Source organism: Siphateles boraxobius, unplaced genomic scaffold (assembly GCF_051911475.1).
Source record: "Siphateles boraxobius isolate OS27281-9 unplaced genomic scaffold, OSU_SipBor_1 222, whole genome shotgun sequence".
NCBI lineage: Eukaryota > Metazoa > Chordata > Actinopteri > Cypriniformes > Leuciscidae > Siphateles > Siphateles boraxobius.
Genome location: NW_027508836.1, coordinates 473,494 through 487,674, shown reverse-complemented (window position 1 = coordinate 487,674; position 14,181 = coordinate 473,494). Strand labels below are relative to the sequence as shown.

Genomic DNA, 14,181 nt, shown 5'->3' with positions numbered 1-14,181 from the left:
GCTCTCCTCTGCAGTTCGGCGAGTCAGCATCAACTGAGTAGCGCAAGTTGCTAAACCCCGTGCCATGAGCCCCGAACCTCTCAGGTCGTGGGTTTGAATCCTGTGCGGCACATGCCGTACTGTGGCCAGAAGTGGTGCAAAAGTTGCTTCTGTTTCAGACATGTTGTCTATCTGAGAAGGAACTCATAAAATATAACATGTGGTGCATTTATATATACATATATTTTGAGTTAATTCTCAATTGAGTTGACCCTGACCCAGAGATTAAAGGCTCAAACTTTATAATTATAATTGTGTGTAATGTTGCGTCATTTCAATTCCTTTATTATCTGAGTAAGGGTTGTACTATTCTTTCTTCCTCTTGGATTAAAAATAAGTGTTTTGTTCATACTTATATGTTCTGTTAATTTTGAGTTCATTTTCACCTGTACTTCTGAACCAGCTGTTTTTCCATGCATGTTCAATTTCAGCAGTTTTTTTTCTGCTCTGCATTGCGCTACAGCCACTTCTGAGAAAAATCGCTGCTTGCAGCTATATTTTATTCCTGTGATCAAAGCTACATTTTCAGCATCATTACTGCAGTCTTTAGTGTCATATAATCCTTCAGAAAAAATTCTAATATGATGATTTGATGCTCAAGTAATATTTCTGATTATCATCAGTGTTCAGTCATATTTTTGTGGAAACCGTAAAAAACTACCATTTAAACATTTTCAAAAGTAAGATTTTAAAAAGTGAAAATAAAACTATACTTTTATACAAATAGGCATTAAACTGCTCAAAAGTGACATTAAAAGAAACTTTATAATGTTACAAAAGATTCTATTTCAAATAAATGCTTTTCAAAATTGATGAAATCATAAATGTTGCTTGAGCATCAAATCATCATATTATAGTGATTTCTGAAGGATCATGTGACACTGAAGACTGGAGTAATGATGCTGAAAATTCAGCTTTAATCACAGGTATAAATTACATTGTACAATATATTTACATAGACAACAGCTATTTAAACTTTTAATAATATTTCACAATTTTACTATATTTTTGATCAAATAAATGCAGTTTTCAAAAACATGAACACATCTTAGAGCATAATAGTAGAAATGCAAGATAATCTGTTGTTGACAATAACACGTGCACGACTGAAGTGTGTTGGACTCACCCTGCCTGGATTAAAGGTCAATCCTCCTTTGACTCCAGGAGTAAAGGTACCAGACAGAGCCACTCTCAGTGGAAAGCCAGCTCCGGTGGGCAGATAAAACTCATTATCCATGAAGATGTAGTGAAGGAAAAGCTCGTTGTCAACACTTGAGAGCAGTCTTTTGAGGAACTATTTCAAAAATATAATGCTGATTAGTAATGCAAAGAAATTTCGGTGACTGAAAATTGTTGTTTTGGGCAAAGGGTTTTGGAGTATAGAAATCATTGACTCCAACAGTGACGTTTAATTAACGTTTCTCTAATGGCGTGTTCAGCGTCTGTTTTGTTCCACAACGTGGATAAACTACAACGGGTAAACATGTCAGCTGTGTGGACGCTAGTGCTGGATTAACAATGTCGATTTCTCATTTTTAATCTATACTGATAATTTTTTCATCAAATTTTTAATGTGAGTGTGTGGAGGTGGGGACTAATCTGCATATTCATGATTCCATACTAAATGGCACAAGGGTGTTGAGTTACATTGAAGCTATTTTTAAGGCACAAAGATATTATTTTCACGGGATTTTATTTTTTAAATATATAATTTTGATTATCAAAGATGAGTTGTAAAGGATAAAATAATTGACTTCACTTTAAATCTCAAGATCAATCTTTTGGTCAATGCTTTTCTCTGTTGAGGCATGAAGAAAACTTTACTACGTATTTTTTGTAGAGCCTCCCAACCAATAAACAAAATAATCTTTGGGCTTTGATACTTTTGTTTAGAAACAAAGTCTCAGCTTTTTTAAATTTTGTCAATTTCATCACAAAATTCAAACAATAAATGTGGATTTGTGTGGTGACAGATCACTGAACTGCCTCTTTTCTACTAGTTACTAGCAAATAAACATCAGTGAAAATCAGAAAGAACAGAAAAACTTACTGAAATCAATCATGTCTCATGTAATCAGTGTTTCAACCACAGAAAGACATCAATAAAACAGTTTGAGAACAATGTCACGTAGTTACATTTACCTCAGAAAAGCCATTTAATTACCATAAACTTGATAGTCAGCTAGAAAAATTCCTTTTGATAAATATTTGCACTATATTACATATTCATTATATTTTTACTTATCCTGTTGTCTTCATTATGTAACGTATGTTTGAATAAATCTGTCACGAAAACAAGTTTTAGTACAGCCACCGTTTGCTTATATTTCAACAACAAATTGGAGTAGAAACATAAATGTGTTATTAAAAAGTTGATATAACAACTGCATTGTTTGCATTACTAATTCTGAGGACAGAATCCATGTGGTGACAGCTGTGGTTGGTAAAACTGTACTCACGTCAGAGGGGATCATCTTAAGGAGATTGTGAATCATCTTGCCATCTTTTGTATCAAGATACCCAAGTTCAGCTCCCAGAAGCTTGAGGTACACCATTGCTTCAGGAGCATCCTGGGCCTTTAAGTCCTCGATAAGCTTGTTGACATTATGACTGATTTCATTGACTATGTTTTGAGAAGCCTACAGCACACAGAAGAGATTGAGATTGGAATCCAGCTGTGAAGAAATACATCCATTTGCAACTTTCACTACATTTAATACCCGTCTCTTCTTCCTATCGTTTCCCATGAATGGCAGCATGTTGTCCAAGACCTCATTGAGTTCGACGGGCATCTTGTCGGTGGCATATAAGGTGGTCTTCATGATAGTATCTGGGAAGAATCCATTGTCACCAAAGATAGCCTCCACAATGGGCTCAAAGCCCTTTCCCTCCATGCCAATCTGAAAGCAAGAATCTAAGACATTAGGGCTGGTTGATTATGGCAAACAGAATTTGGCAAAAAAAAATATTTCATAGGGCCATAATCAAGGAAATGTTGGAGTTTTATTGAACTCTGTACCTCAATCAAGTCCAAATCAAACCCAAAAGCATTCAAGGTCATCTCCAGCATGACCTCCCTTGGAAGTTCTTTAGGAGATTCAAAGATCATGTTTCCCTCTAAAGATCCAAGTCTGAAGTACCGAGAGAGTTCGTTTGGTTCCATGAGCATTTCAATTTCATTGCCTTGAAAGGCCTCTCGAATCTTCAGTCTCAAGCTAGGGAGTAAACAATACAAGATTACCTTTTCTTCTGAAAATTAGATTAGGTTCTTATTCTTCCTATAATTTTTTTACTTACTCCATTGTCTCTGGTGCGGTAGAGCTCAAGATGTTGCTGATATGAGAGGTGATGAAGCTCTTGACCTGAGGATTTTCCTCAACAAGGAGAGCCGCTGCCAGTTGAGCGAGTTCAGCAGGTGTGGGGTTCTTCATCAAGATGAGATACGCAGCTACACGCTTCTGTACGGACGCGGCTCTGTCCAGAACAGCATGCATGAGCACCTCTCGGCCCTGTAAAACCCATGAAATGAGTCTCATTAGCTGTTTCTACCCATCTATTTTTGGGATATTACTAGATGGAAACGCCAAGATGCATATAAATTCTAAAAATTTTCATAAAAAAAGTATGCACTTATTGAGGTGGATATTTTTTTATCCAATAAGAAGACATACGCATAAACACTTACAGAATAAATTCCTCTATGCACAACAAAAAAACTCGACTTGGCTCAACAGAGGATGTGATTGGATAACTGGACTAACCACCGGACCAATCACATCACAGCATCTCAGATGTTGGTTTGATCTGAAATGCCTAAGCCAAAGTCTGTCATCAGAATAATTTGGTTTAATTCCCTCCTTGAAGCATCTCACATGATTGCGTTCAGAAAACAACAGGAATCCGAACGCAAGATAACTTAATATCACCAAGTCATTTATGATGTACGGAAATAAAGAGTCATAAGTTTCTTACCCAATTGCAGCATTTTTATTACAGATATTTTGCAGCAATTTCCCAGGAAGTGACGATTTTGTTTTCTATCACACATTGGCAGTATAAGTTAAATCCACAACTTTGGATGGAAACATAGCTAATTACTGTTAATCAAGCTGTTCTGAGACGCTGTGAGCTGCACGCTTGTAAATGAACATAGTGCTTCCCTCTAAAACCGGTCTATCCTGTATTTTCTTCAAAATATATCATAATATACATCACAAAATATCGCAATGTCAGTATTTTCCAATATTGTGCGGCTTATTTTATACTGACTTCAAACTCAGCAAGAGTTGTGGGTTTGTTTATCAGCTCACCTCTTGAGGTACAGGAGTCTGTCTGAAGACCTGGACCGCGGCCTGTTGGACAGCAGGGGAGGCAGCCGGCTGGTTGATGCACTGAATAACAGAAGACTGCAAAGCAGGACGCGCAGCTCCCAGTGCAGCCACCATGTTGCCAATGACCTGTAATAGACTTTTACGGTAATCTAACGAGACCAATCTCGTGATGTTTGGCCAAATCATTCAGCATTTATAAGCAAAAACTAAATTCTTCATTTCTCTTGAGCAGTAGGCAGTGCAGTGCCACAAATGTGAAAGTACCGTCGAGCCATGATTATGATGACATGTACCAAGTTTCGTCCCAATTTGCTCAAGCATTCGAGACTTAGAGCCTAACGTCCATTTTGGCGTGTCAAATTCATTGTATGGTAAGATTTGGTCAATCAAGTATCATTTACAAACTTTTTACTTAAAATGCATGCACACATTACTGTGAAACAAACCAGTTACCGTACATTGTTTGGCAGTGGTCGAAAAGAATTTAAAAAATGACTTTTTGATTGATCCCTTCTTATGGATTTGATGGCAATTAAATTACCAACATGACCTCCACCAAAAAATAGACGGGAATTTAGCCGGGAATTTTTATGCAGATAGTGGTAGAAAAACACAGAGATTCTGGAATCGGCAATAAAATAACAGACTAACCCCTGTAAATGTTGAAAATACCTTAAATCCCAATGAGAAACAATTACCATCCGAATAGGGCTTTAGTTGTAGAGTCTGAAGTTGAATTTATTAGCATGTAGGAAATTGTGTGAACATACCTTTAAAGAAAGAAAGACGTGTTCCTGGTCACCTGTGCAATCACCAATCTGTTCAAGGGCATAATCAGCCACTGCCTGGATCTCACTGGTGACTCCATCCGTCTCAAAGAGCCTTGAGTCACACACAGAATAAAGATGTTGTTCACTTGCATAAAACATGGACGACGATCAGTGAGACAAAACTGAGATTTGTCTGAAAATGTCTTTTCACATGGTTGCAAATTCAAGGGTACTATATTTATGCATTTGGCAGATACTACATTCAAGGTAAACCTTACCAATCAAAGTTTTGGAATAATAACATTGTGCATGCATTCCCTTGATATGAAACCCAAGATCTTGGCCAATCCTAAACTGTTTAAACCATAGAAATCCTACCAATTGGTAAAATTCAACTCATATGTAAGTTGACGATTTATTTTTACCTTAATCTAAAGTTTTAAATGGAATACATTACTACAGCTGTCCCTCACCTTCTCACAGCATTGCTGAGAGCGTAGTAAATGGGTTTGCTTGGCTTAAACTTTGCCATCGCTAACATTTCCTTCACAAGGACGCGGGAGGACCGGGGTATCATTCCCATGGCATATACAGCAGCGTCAATCTCACCCGAGATCTTGTCAAAGGTTCTGAATATCTGCATGACAGCACTGATGCATTCTGGTGTACCGCACTGTAGCAAACTCTGGTAGGTCAAAGACTGAGAGATTTCCAATGCCTCGGGAACAACGGCCGTCAAGGTTTCAGCTTCCATCTTGCGGATCACGGCTACGAGCTTCTGGGCCAAGTGGGCTCTCTTACGTCCATCGTTGGTCTTGGAAAGCCCAGCAATTTCCCTGAGAACAACAAGAGCGACTTCTTTATCCTGGATGGGGCTCATGTCAACACTGCTGTCTGGATGGAGGGGTTTCATGTTGGCCATATCTGGAGGAAAAACAGTGCAATTTGCATTCAGTTTGACATGCAAGCAAATTTTGAACATTTATACCAAAGAGATGTTCTCTTACTGTGGTCAAAGACTCTGTCACTGTACTTAGCAACTCCCAGAAGGGTCAAGGCCTGTTTGCCAGTATTGACCACTCCATATTCTCCCCTGGTTGAGTCAAAGTCATAGAGGTAAACATCAGTGCATGAGCATCCAAGATACTTAATGTACATTTATGCATTTAGCAGATGCTTTTATCAAAAGCATTTAAAGTCACCGTGAAAGTTAAAATGGACAATTCTTATTTTATATGGAATATCACAGTATTTAATAGAAATTATTTATATGTGCACATCATTATTTTGTTAAATTCATGTTCCTCGTAATCTTGAATCAGAACTTCCACTCCCTCTTGTGGCGACCTCTCTTCGCTTCTCTGATGATGTGGGCGGGGCAACCTGTCACTCACATGAGATCAGCCAATGGCAAACCACAACAATCCCATCAATTCCCCACGAACAAAATCAAGCCCCGCCCTTCATTTGTTCTTGATATACATCACAATAGGTAAGAAAAGACAAGCGCAACTTAAAAAAAATTCGGGGGAGAGGGGGGGTATGATGTCATTGCCTTTTTTATTTCAAGGAATTAAATAATCAAAGGATTTAAATGGATTTAAAATAACAAAAAAATGGTAATCAATTTGAACTATTTCCAAATAATGTTTTTATTTTCAAATATGCACACAATCACTCATATTCATGTGCTTAATATGTAGAAAAAGCAAAACAGCACAATATTTCTTGTTTCATGACATTTAGTTATGAATCACTTAAATGATTCAGGCTATATTTTCAATTAAAAACAGTGGAATTCAAGTAGTTTGCACATCTGGATTTTACTGTTATTAACATTTCTATCATAAAACAGTGTTGAATATTGTTTAGGTACTTAGATCTTACCTCACACTATTTTAATGTAAAAAAACGGAAATAACGTTCTGAAATTCATGATATGACATTGGCATTGCTAGAGCTATGCACTACATTTACATGAGTAACAGGAATTTATTATTTCACTTACTTATGTGAAAAGAGTGCAAGAACATGTTTTTCGGTGCAAGTTCCAGAGGTCATGTGGTGCTGCTCATTGTTAAACTTGTAGTTGCAGGTCTGGCTGCTTCTGATCAGCTGAGCAAGAGGATATTTCTTGGGAAGAGAGAAGGATAAAATTAATGATTCAAGCACAAGAAGAAGCAAAGGAAACTCCTTTCGTTACTCACGCGCTGTGGGTTATCAGTATATTGGATCTGTGCATTATGTCTGTAAGTGACAGCAGCCTAATATTCCTGCCGCTGTCTGTGTTTTTAATCTTAATCAAACAACAATGGACAAAAAAAAATCACTGCTCATGATTGCTTTTGAATAACTTTTGTAACTTTAATAAGGATTAATCTGGGGGGAAAACATATATATTTATTGCCGGTAAATTTTCTTAATTCACCGGCCACTGGCACGTATGGCAAAAAGTTAGTTTTAGGCTTATCAGTAAAGAACCACTGATTGGCTTACATCATTGCATACTGAAGGGGGTGGATTGGAATCCACTGCTGCTTCAATGTAATAATCAAAGATAAGCATTTCTACATACATCATTTCTATACTCAATGAATAATTTAAATATACTTTTAATCATATGTTTGCTGTGAGTGTTGTAACAGTCAGCCTGTCACAGGGTTTCTTTCATTCCAATTGTGGGTGCTATCTTCTTCCTAGCCACTAGGGGGATAAAAGAGGGCACATTGTATGGGATAAAACAGGAAGCAGTAGAGTAAGTGATACGGTCTGTTTAATGCTGCCTCATGGTTGTTTGCTAACTATTTTCCAACCCTGTTTGAGAAACTGTTTGTTTCCTGCTCAAACAGGATTGGTTTGGGATGTAGCTATTGCTCGTCAGCTGTGGATACTGCTAAGTGGTTCTGACCAAACACCATGCTTATACTACTGAAGCGCTTTTCTGATCCGTTTGATGAGAAGATTAACAACTCCCCAAACAACTAAGCATTGGACAACCTCCTACGTCGTCACTATCCACCTTTGCACCTATGTTCAAACTACAGATCAGACTGGCATCTTTCATTTTCTGAGCTATTGGACTTTGTGAACCTCAGAGGACTGTGTTGGACATTTCGATACACCCATATGCATATACAGCACTTGTATGACTGAAAATAATGAATCGATCTCTGTATACGGGTGTATGTTTTGTAACATTTTGGGTTTGTGGGATAATGAATGAGTAAAGCTTTGACTATATGAAGAAAGATACACTGCACTTGTTTGTAGAAGAGTTTATTTTTATATCTTTTTCATCTGAGACCAATTGAGCATTGCACACAAAGTTACCCCCTTTTGAAATATAGCTTGACCAGTGCAAAGAAGCTGGGATTGTTATAGTATTAACCAGCTGCTTTTAGGTACATTCTGATGTGACCCTCAACATGTGTTGTCTATATATCTGTACTTCTTCCTGAGGAGGAAATGTATTATCAGTATGTTTTGGTAGTTTGTCCTGATGATAGTTAGCTCAGGCCCACTTCAACCTTGGAGAAACTGTGATTCCCTAGTGCTTTTTTGTGTGCGTTGTATGTTCTGTGCAGGTCTTGTATAGAAGCTATGGGACACTTCGGCATGCAACAACAGAAGACGCCTTTCTCCGACCTCCGAGGTCGCCGTAGTCCTCAATTTAGGAATCGTGTGACAACAATCTTGACTACTGGCAACATACTCTCCTATCTATACATGTGTGGAAATTTGCTTAGACTATATGTGTTCTTAGCCAATCAGAAACTGCAACCTGAAGCAAGGACGTATCTTAGACCTTGGTGAATGGTATAACTGCTGTGATCTTTGTAACTGTAAGCGGGGCGGCCTACAAACTCCTGTGACTTCTGCTGATTAAACTGCAAACTATCTTCAGCAAATCTTTTCTTTAATTTATTATAATTCTGACTCCGGCTCTTCATTCATCATATCTGGTTCTGGGTCTTTGACTGTTAATCCCCTTACAATAGGAAAAAGTATCAATGCCCACTCGCGATTGCATGCAAGTAAATGTTTTGAAAATTGCATCCACACGTAGTGTGTAATAGAGATGTCTGTGAATGTAAAAGGTCTGCAAAGATCAGGGTGCAGATAAATGGAGTTATTGGGCCAGATTTACTAACAGCTTGCGCCAGCGCAAACCCTCTTTTGCGTGGACAGGGTCATTTTTGCAGCTGGCCTTTTTCCATATTAATTTTTTTCGAATTGCTCTCTCATGCTAAGTTGTCCTGTTTAGTAAATCTGGCCCATTGTCTCCTAAAAGAAGGAATCGATTCTGAACTGCCTGAAATGAGTCGTCAGTAATTCAGTGTCACTTCCTGCTGAACCTGTGTAGGTTTGAAACTAATTTGCATAATGCCAGCCTCTGGTCTTGATTTGTTGAACAGCGTCTCTTATCCCTGCCCTCAAATACTGTAGTTGTATCTGAGACAGAAAGAGTTTGGTTTGTGTTGTTCATGTCGAGAAAGCCGCTGTTTTCTGCTGCCAAAGCAAATCCACTTTGATGAGATTGGTAGGGCAAAACTGAAGCCATCGTTACTGTTTGTATTACTGTGTATCAAGTGCTGAGAAAGAGCTGAAATTCAGATATACAGGTCATTCTCAAAAAATTAGCATATTGTGATAAAGTTCATTATTTTCCATAATGTAATGATAAAAATTAAACTTTCATATATTTTAGATTCATTGCACACCAACTGAAATATTTCAGGTCTTTTATTGTTTTAATACTGATGATTTTGGCATACAGCTCATGAAAACCCAAAATTCCTGTGTCAAAAAATGTGCATATTTCATCCGACCAATAAAAGAAGTGTTTTTAATACAAAAAAAGTCAACCTTCAAATAATTATGTTCAGTTATGCACTCAATACTTGTTCGGGAATCCTTTTGCAGAAATGACTGCTTCAATGCGGCGTGGCATGGAGGCAATCAGCCTGTGGCACTGCTGAGGTGTTATGGAGGCCCAGGATGCTTCGATAGCGGCCTTAAGCTCATCCAGAGTGTTGGGTATTGCGTCTCTCAACTTTCTCTTCACAATATCCCACAGATTCTCTATGGGGTTCAGGTCAGGAGAGTTGGCAGGCCAATTGAGCACAGTAATACCATGGTCAGTAAACCATTTACCAGTGGTTTTGGCACTGTGAGCAGGTGCTGAAAAATGAAATCTTAATCTCCACAAAGCTTTTCAGCAGATGGAAGCATGAAGTGCTCCAAAATCTCCTGATAGCTAGCTGCATTGACCCTGCCCTTGATAAAACACAGTGGACCAACACCAGCAGCTGACATGGCACCCCAGACCATCACTGACTGTGGGTACTTGACACTGGACTTCAGGCATTTTGGCATTTCCTTCTCCCCAGTCTTCCTCCAGACTCTGGCACCTTGATTTCCGATTGTCATGCAAAATTTGCTTTCATCCGAAAAAAGTACTTTGGACCACTGAGCAACAGTCCAGTGCTGCTTCTCTGTAGCCCAGGTCAGGCGCTTCTGCCGCTGTTTCTGGTTCAAAAGTGGCTTGACCTGGGAAATGCGGCACCTGTAGCCCATTTCCTGCACACGCCTGTGCACGGTGGCTCTGGATGTTTCTACTCCAGACTCAGTCCACTGCTTCCGCAGGTCCCCAAAGGTCTGGAATCGCTCCTTCTCCACAATCTTCCTCAGGGTCCGGTCACCTCTTCTCGTTGTGCAGCGTTTTTTTGCCACACTTTTTCCTTCCCACAGACTTCCCATTGAGGTGCCTTGATACAGCACTCTGGGAACAGGCTATTTGTTCAGAAATTTCTTTCTGTCTTACCCTCTTGCTTGAGGGTGTCAATGATGGCCTTCTGGACAGCAGTCAGGTCGCCAGTCTTACCCATGATTGCGGTTTTGAGTAATGAAACGGGCTGGGAGTTTTTAAAAGCCTCAGGAATCTTTTGCAGGTGTTTAGAGTTAATTAGTTGATTCAGATGATTAGGTTAATAGCTCGTTTAGAGACCCTTTTCATGATATGCTTATTTTTTGAGATAGGAATTTTGGGTTTTCATGAGCTGTATGCCAAAATCATCAGTATTAAAACAATAAAAGACCTGAAATATTGTAGTTGGTGTGCAATGAATCTAAAATATATGAAAGGTTAATTTTAATCATTACATTATGGAAAATAATTAACTTTATCACAACATGCTAATTTTTTGAGAAGGACCTGTATTAATGAGCGTTTGGTTTCAGACCAATCACAACAGATTGGGCCGTCTGACCAATCAGAGCATTGGATGAATGTAAAACTCAAAAACAAAATTAGCAACCTATAAAATAGCATGATGGGGCACTTGTGGTCTAGGTCTCTGAACTCACCATGCCGGTGATGAGGGCGAGGGGACTGGTGTGGTCTTCGACTGGCCTGAACTTGTCACAATCGGACAAGTCTCTTCTAAGGGTGACTTCGGTGGCAACGTCCTCTCTGGTGTTCACAACATAGTCAGTCTTACACAGACCGTAGATGGTGGGCTGGAAGACAAACGGTCTGAATGTTAGAAGTGGATTTGACATAAGCGTCTTCGCATTCAAGAATGAAGTTTATCGTGCTGCCCTGCAACGGACCATGTCTCCGTTTCTGTCCTCCTCCAGCACTGGGACAGCAAGAGCAGAGATAATTCCCCTCTTGATGTTGAGGATGTTTATCAGCTCATCTTCCTCAGGGAAAACCTTGATGTCATCGTCTCCCTCAACGGTGAACTTCAGAGGGCGTCTGAACAAAGAGAGACGTGTCTGCTGAATATGAACATCTGATACCAGTGCCCGAATTACACGCCCCGGGGAGCCGATTGAGATGCACCCTAGTTATTTTTAGTGTTGTCAGATCCAAGGTTAGAACAAATCTGTGAGGGCTGAATGAAGGAGAAAGTAGAGGACCCAGTTGCAGAAACGAGAGCTCAGTCAGGGAGTACACTTAAAGGTGCAATGTGTAATATTTCTGAGTATCTATTGACAGAAATGCAATATAAGATCCATAACTATGTTTTCAGTGGTGTATAAAGACCTTGCATAATGATGTTATGTTTTTATTACCTTAGAATGAGACATTTATATCTCCATAACCACGGGCACCCCCTTCTATGGAAGTCAACATATTGTGTCGTCATGTTTCTACAGTGGCCCTAAATGGACAAATGCGTTTCGTTACCACGTTGCTCTTCGTGCAAGGAAGCAAGCTTAGTTCAGCGAATAACTGACACAATGATGAACAAGTAATAATAATTTTCACAATAACATATAGTTTTACTGAATAATTAAGTAAACATAAATTCTTAATTTATCCTTAAAGAAACCTCATTGCTGAACTGTTACTCTCTGCTGTCTCAGACGATGACATATTTCCTGGTGGCCACCGTAACTTTTGTTGGTTGCAAATCATAACCTCACCACTAGATGCCGCAAAAAAATCACACACTGCACCTTTAATGTCTCCTTAATGTAATTCCAAAACAAAGTCAATGCAAAAAATTATTAAAGTCCCTGTAAAGTCAAAATGAAGTATGTGTTCTGAGTTTGTCATATCACAGAAAAATGTGTTTTTAGCGTGTCCAGGAGCTCAGGGGCTCCAGTGCGTCATCAAATCGGGGCGTGTCCAGGAGCTCAGGGGCTCCAGTGCGTCATCAAATAGGGGCGTGTCCAGGAGCTCAGGGGCTCCAGTGCGTCATCAAATAGGGGCGTGTCCAGGAGCTCAGGGGCTCCAGTGCGTCATCAAATAGGGGCGTGTCCAGGAGCTCAGGGGCTCCAGTGCGTCATCAAATAGGGGCATGTCCAGGAGCTCAGGGGCTCCAGTGCGTCATCAAATAGGGGCGTGTCCAGGACTTCAGGGGCTCCAGTGCGTCATCGAGCCCCGTTTTAGACCCCCCAAAAAATCCGGAAAATAGCAATGGTGAAAAACTGTTTAACGGTCTAACTCCACAATTCAGTACTTCACAGTTCACAGTCTTTGTAATATGTTTTAGCAATACATTGCTAACATTTATAATGTGTTTAGAATTTTTTTTTAAATTGCCTTTACAGGGACTTTAAGTAATTCCAAATCAGAATGTTCCAAAAAAAAATCCAAAAGAGGGTCTAGAAACATCAACGGGTAAATTATGTTTCCCAAAAAGTTAAATTAAAAAAATCCCAAGGGAAAAAAATAAGGACAAAAAAATGGAAAAAGTCAGATAATCAAACTGAACAAATAAATCCAGAGAAAATCACAAGAGGAATTCACCAAGACTGGAGTGGTTGGTCTCATCATAACAAACACTGAGCAAAAAAGAGATGACCAGAGCAACTTAAATACACTCACACGAAATGAGGCACAGGTGAGAACAATAGCACATGATCAATTGGTGAGAAACACAATGAGGGCCTCTAGTTGCCAAAACTAGCTCGTAAACCTAACACGTGTGAACAGTCCTTTACCTCTCCATGGCGGTTTTGAAGTCCTCCGAACCAGAAGCTGCTCCAAACACAGGCTTTCCATCTGGATCGACGTCAATCACTTCACTCAGTGTGCAGTCGGTGGTGCGCACAATGTAGCTGCATGTACCAGGAGCAGCAATCTCAACCTAATACGATATTCACACCGTGTTGCTGAAAAAACAGTAGTATATTTTTAGAGTTTGATGTGGTGAAATGAAGTCGTACTGTACCTTGCAGCTGGCCTTGGGACCGTTGACAGCCCCGTTCAAAGCATTCAAGGACTCTGTCTCATAGAAATATTCATACTTGTTGAAGGGCTTGTATCTTTTGGCCACTAGAAGAAGCAGAGCATCTAACTTAATACACATTATCAACAAATGAGAAACTGCAGAAATACATGCTGACATTTAATATTGAATTTAGATCATTACAACTGTAGGTTTTGCATGTGCAGTAGATTCTGCAGAATAATTGAGACATACTCAAGCATGGCACTTCTTCGTCCTGAGCTTCTGCAATACAAAACAAATGCACCTTATTAGAGTGAATTGAAACTCTAGCGTTTACACTGTGGTTTCATCTGA

The 14,181-nt window shown here is 39.4% G+C and overlaps 1 protein-coding gene across 1 annotated transcript in view; it reads right to left on the bottom strand.

The window, feature by feature from the left end:
- Positions 1-14,181, bottom strand: part of LOC143747483 (apolipoprotein B-100-like) — a 30,676-nt gene that overhangs the window by 14,338 nt on the left and 2,157 nt on the right. Inside the window, exons 3-17 of the mRNA XM_077240274.1 lie at positions 14,080-14,094; positions 13,828-13,931; positions 13,598-13,743; positions 11,753-11,900; positions 11,507-11,659; positions 7,149-7,273; positions 6,148-6,233; positions 5,614-6,064; positions 5,141-5,252; positions 4,350-4,496; positions 3,337-3,548; positions 3,059-3,254; positions 2,760-2,939; positions 2,499-2,678; positions 1,166-1,333 (exon numbers count right to left, since the gene is read on the bottom strand). Of these exons, the coding sequence (XP_077096389.1) occupies positions 1,166-1,333; positions 2,499-2,678; positions 2,760-2,939; positions 3,059-3,254; positions 3,337-3,548; positions 4,350-4,496; positions 5,141-5,252; positions 5,614-6,064; positions 6,148-6,233; positions 7,149-7,273; positions 11,507-11,659; positions 11,753-11,900; positions 13,598-13,743; positions 13,828-13,931; positions 14,080-14,094 (2,423 nt within the window). The remainder of the gene's footprint in view (positions 1-1,165; positions 1,334-2,498; positions 2,679-2,759; positions 2,940-3,058; positions 3,255-3,336; positions 3,549-4,349; positions 4,497-5,140; positions 5,253-5,613; positions 6,065-6,147; positions 6,234-7,148; positions 7,274-11,506; positions 11,660-11,752; positions 11,901-13,597; positions 13,744-13,827; positions 13,932-14,079; positions 14,095-14,181) is intronic.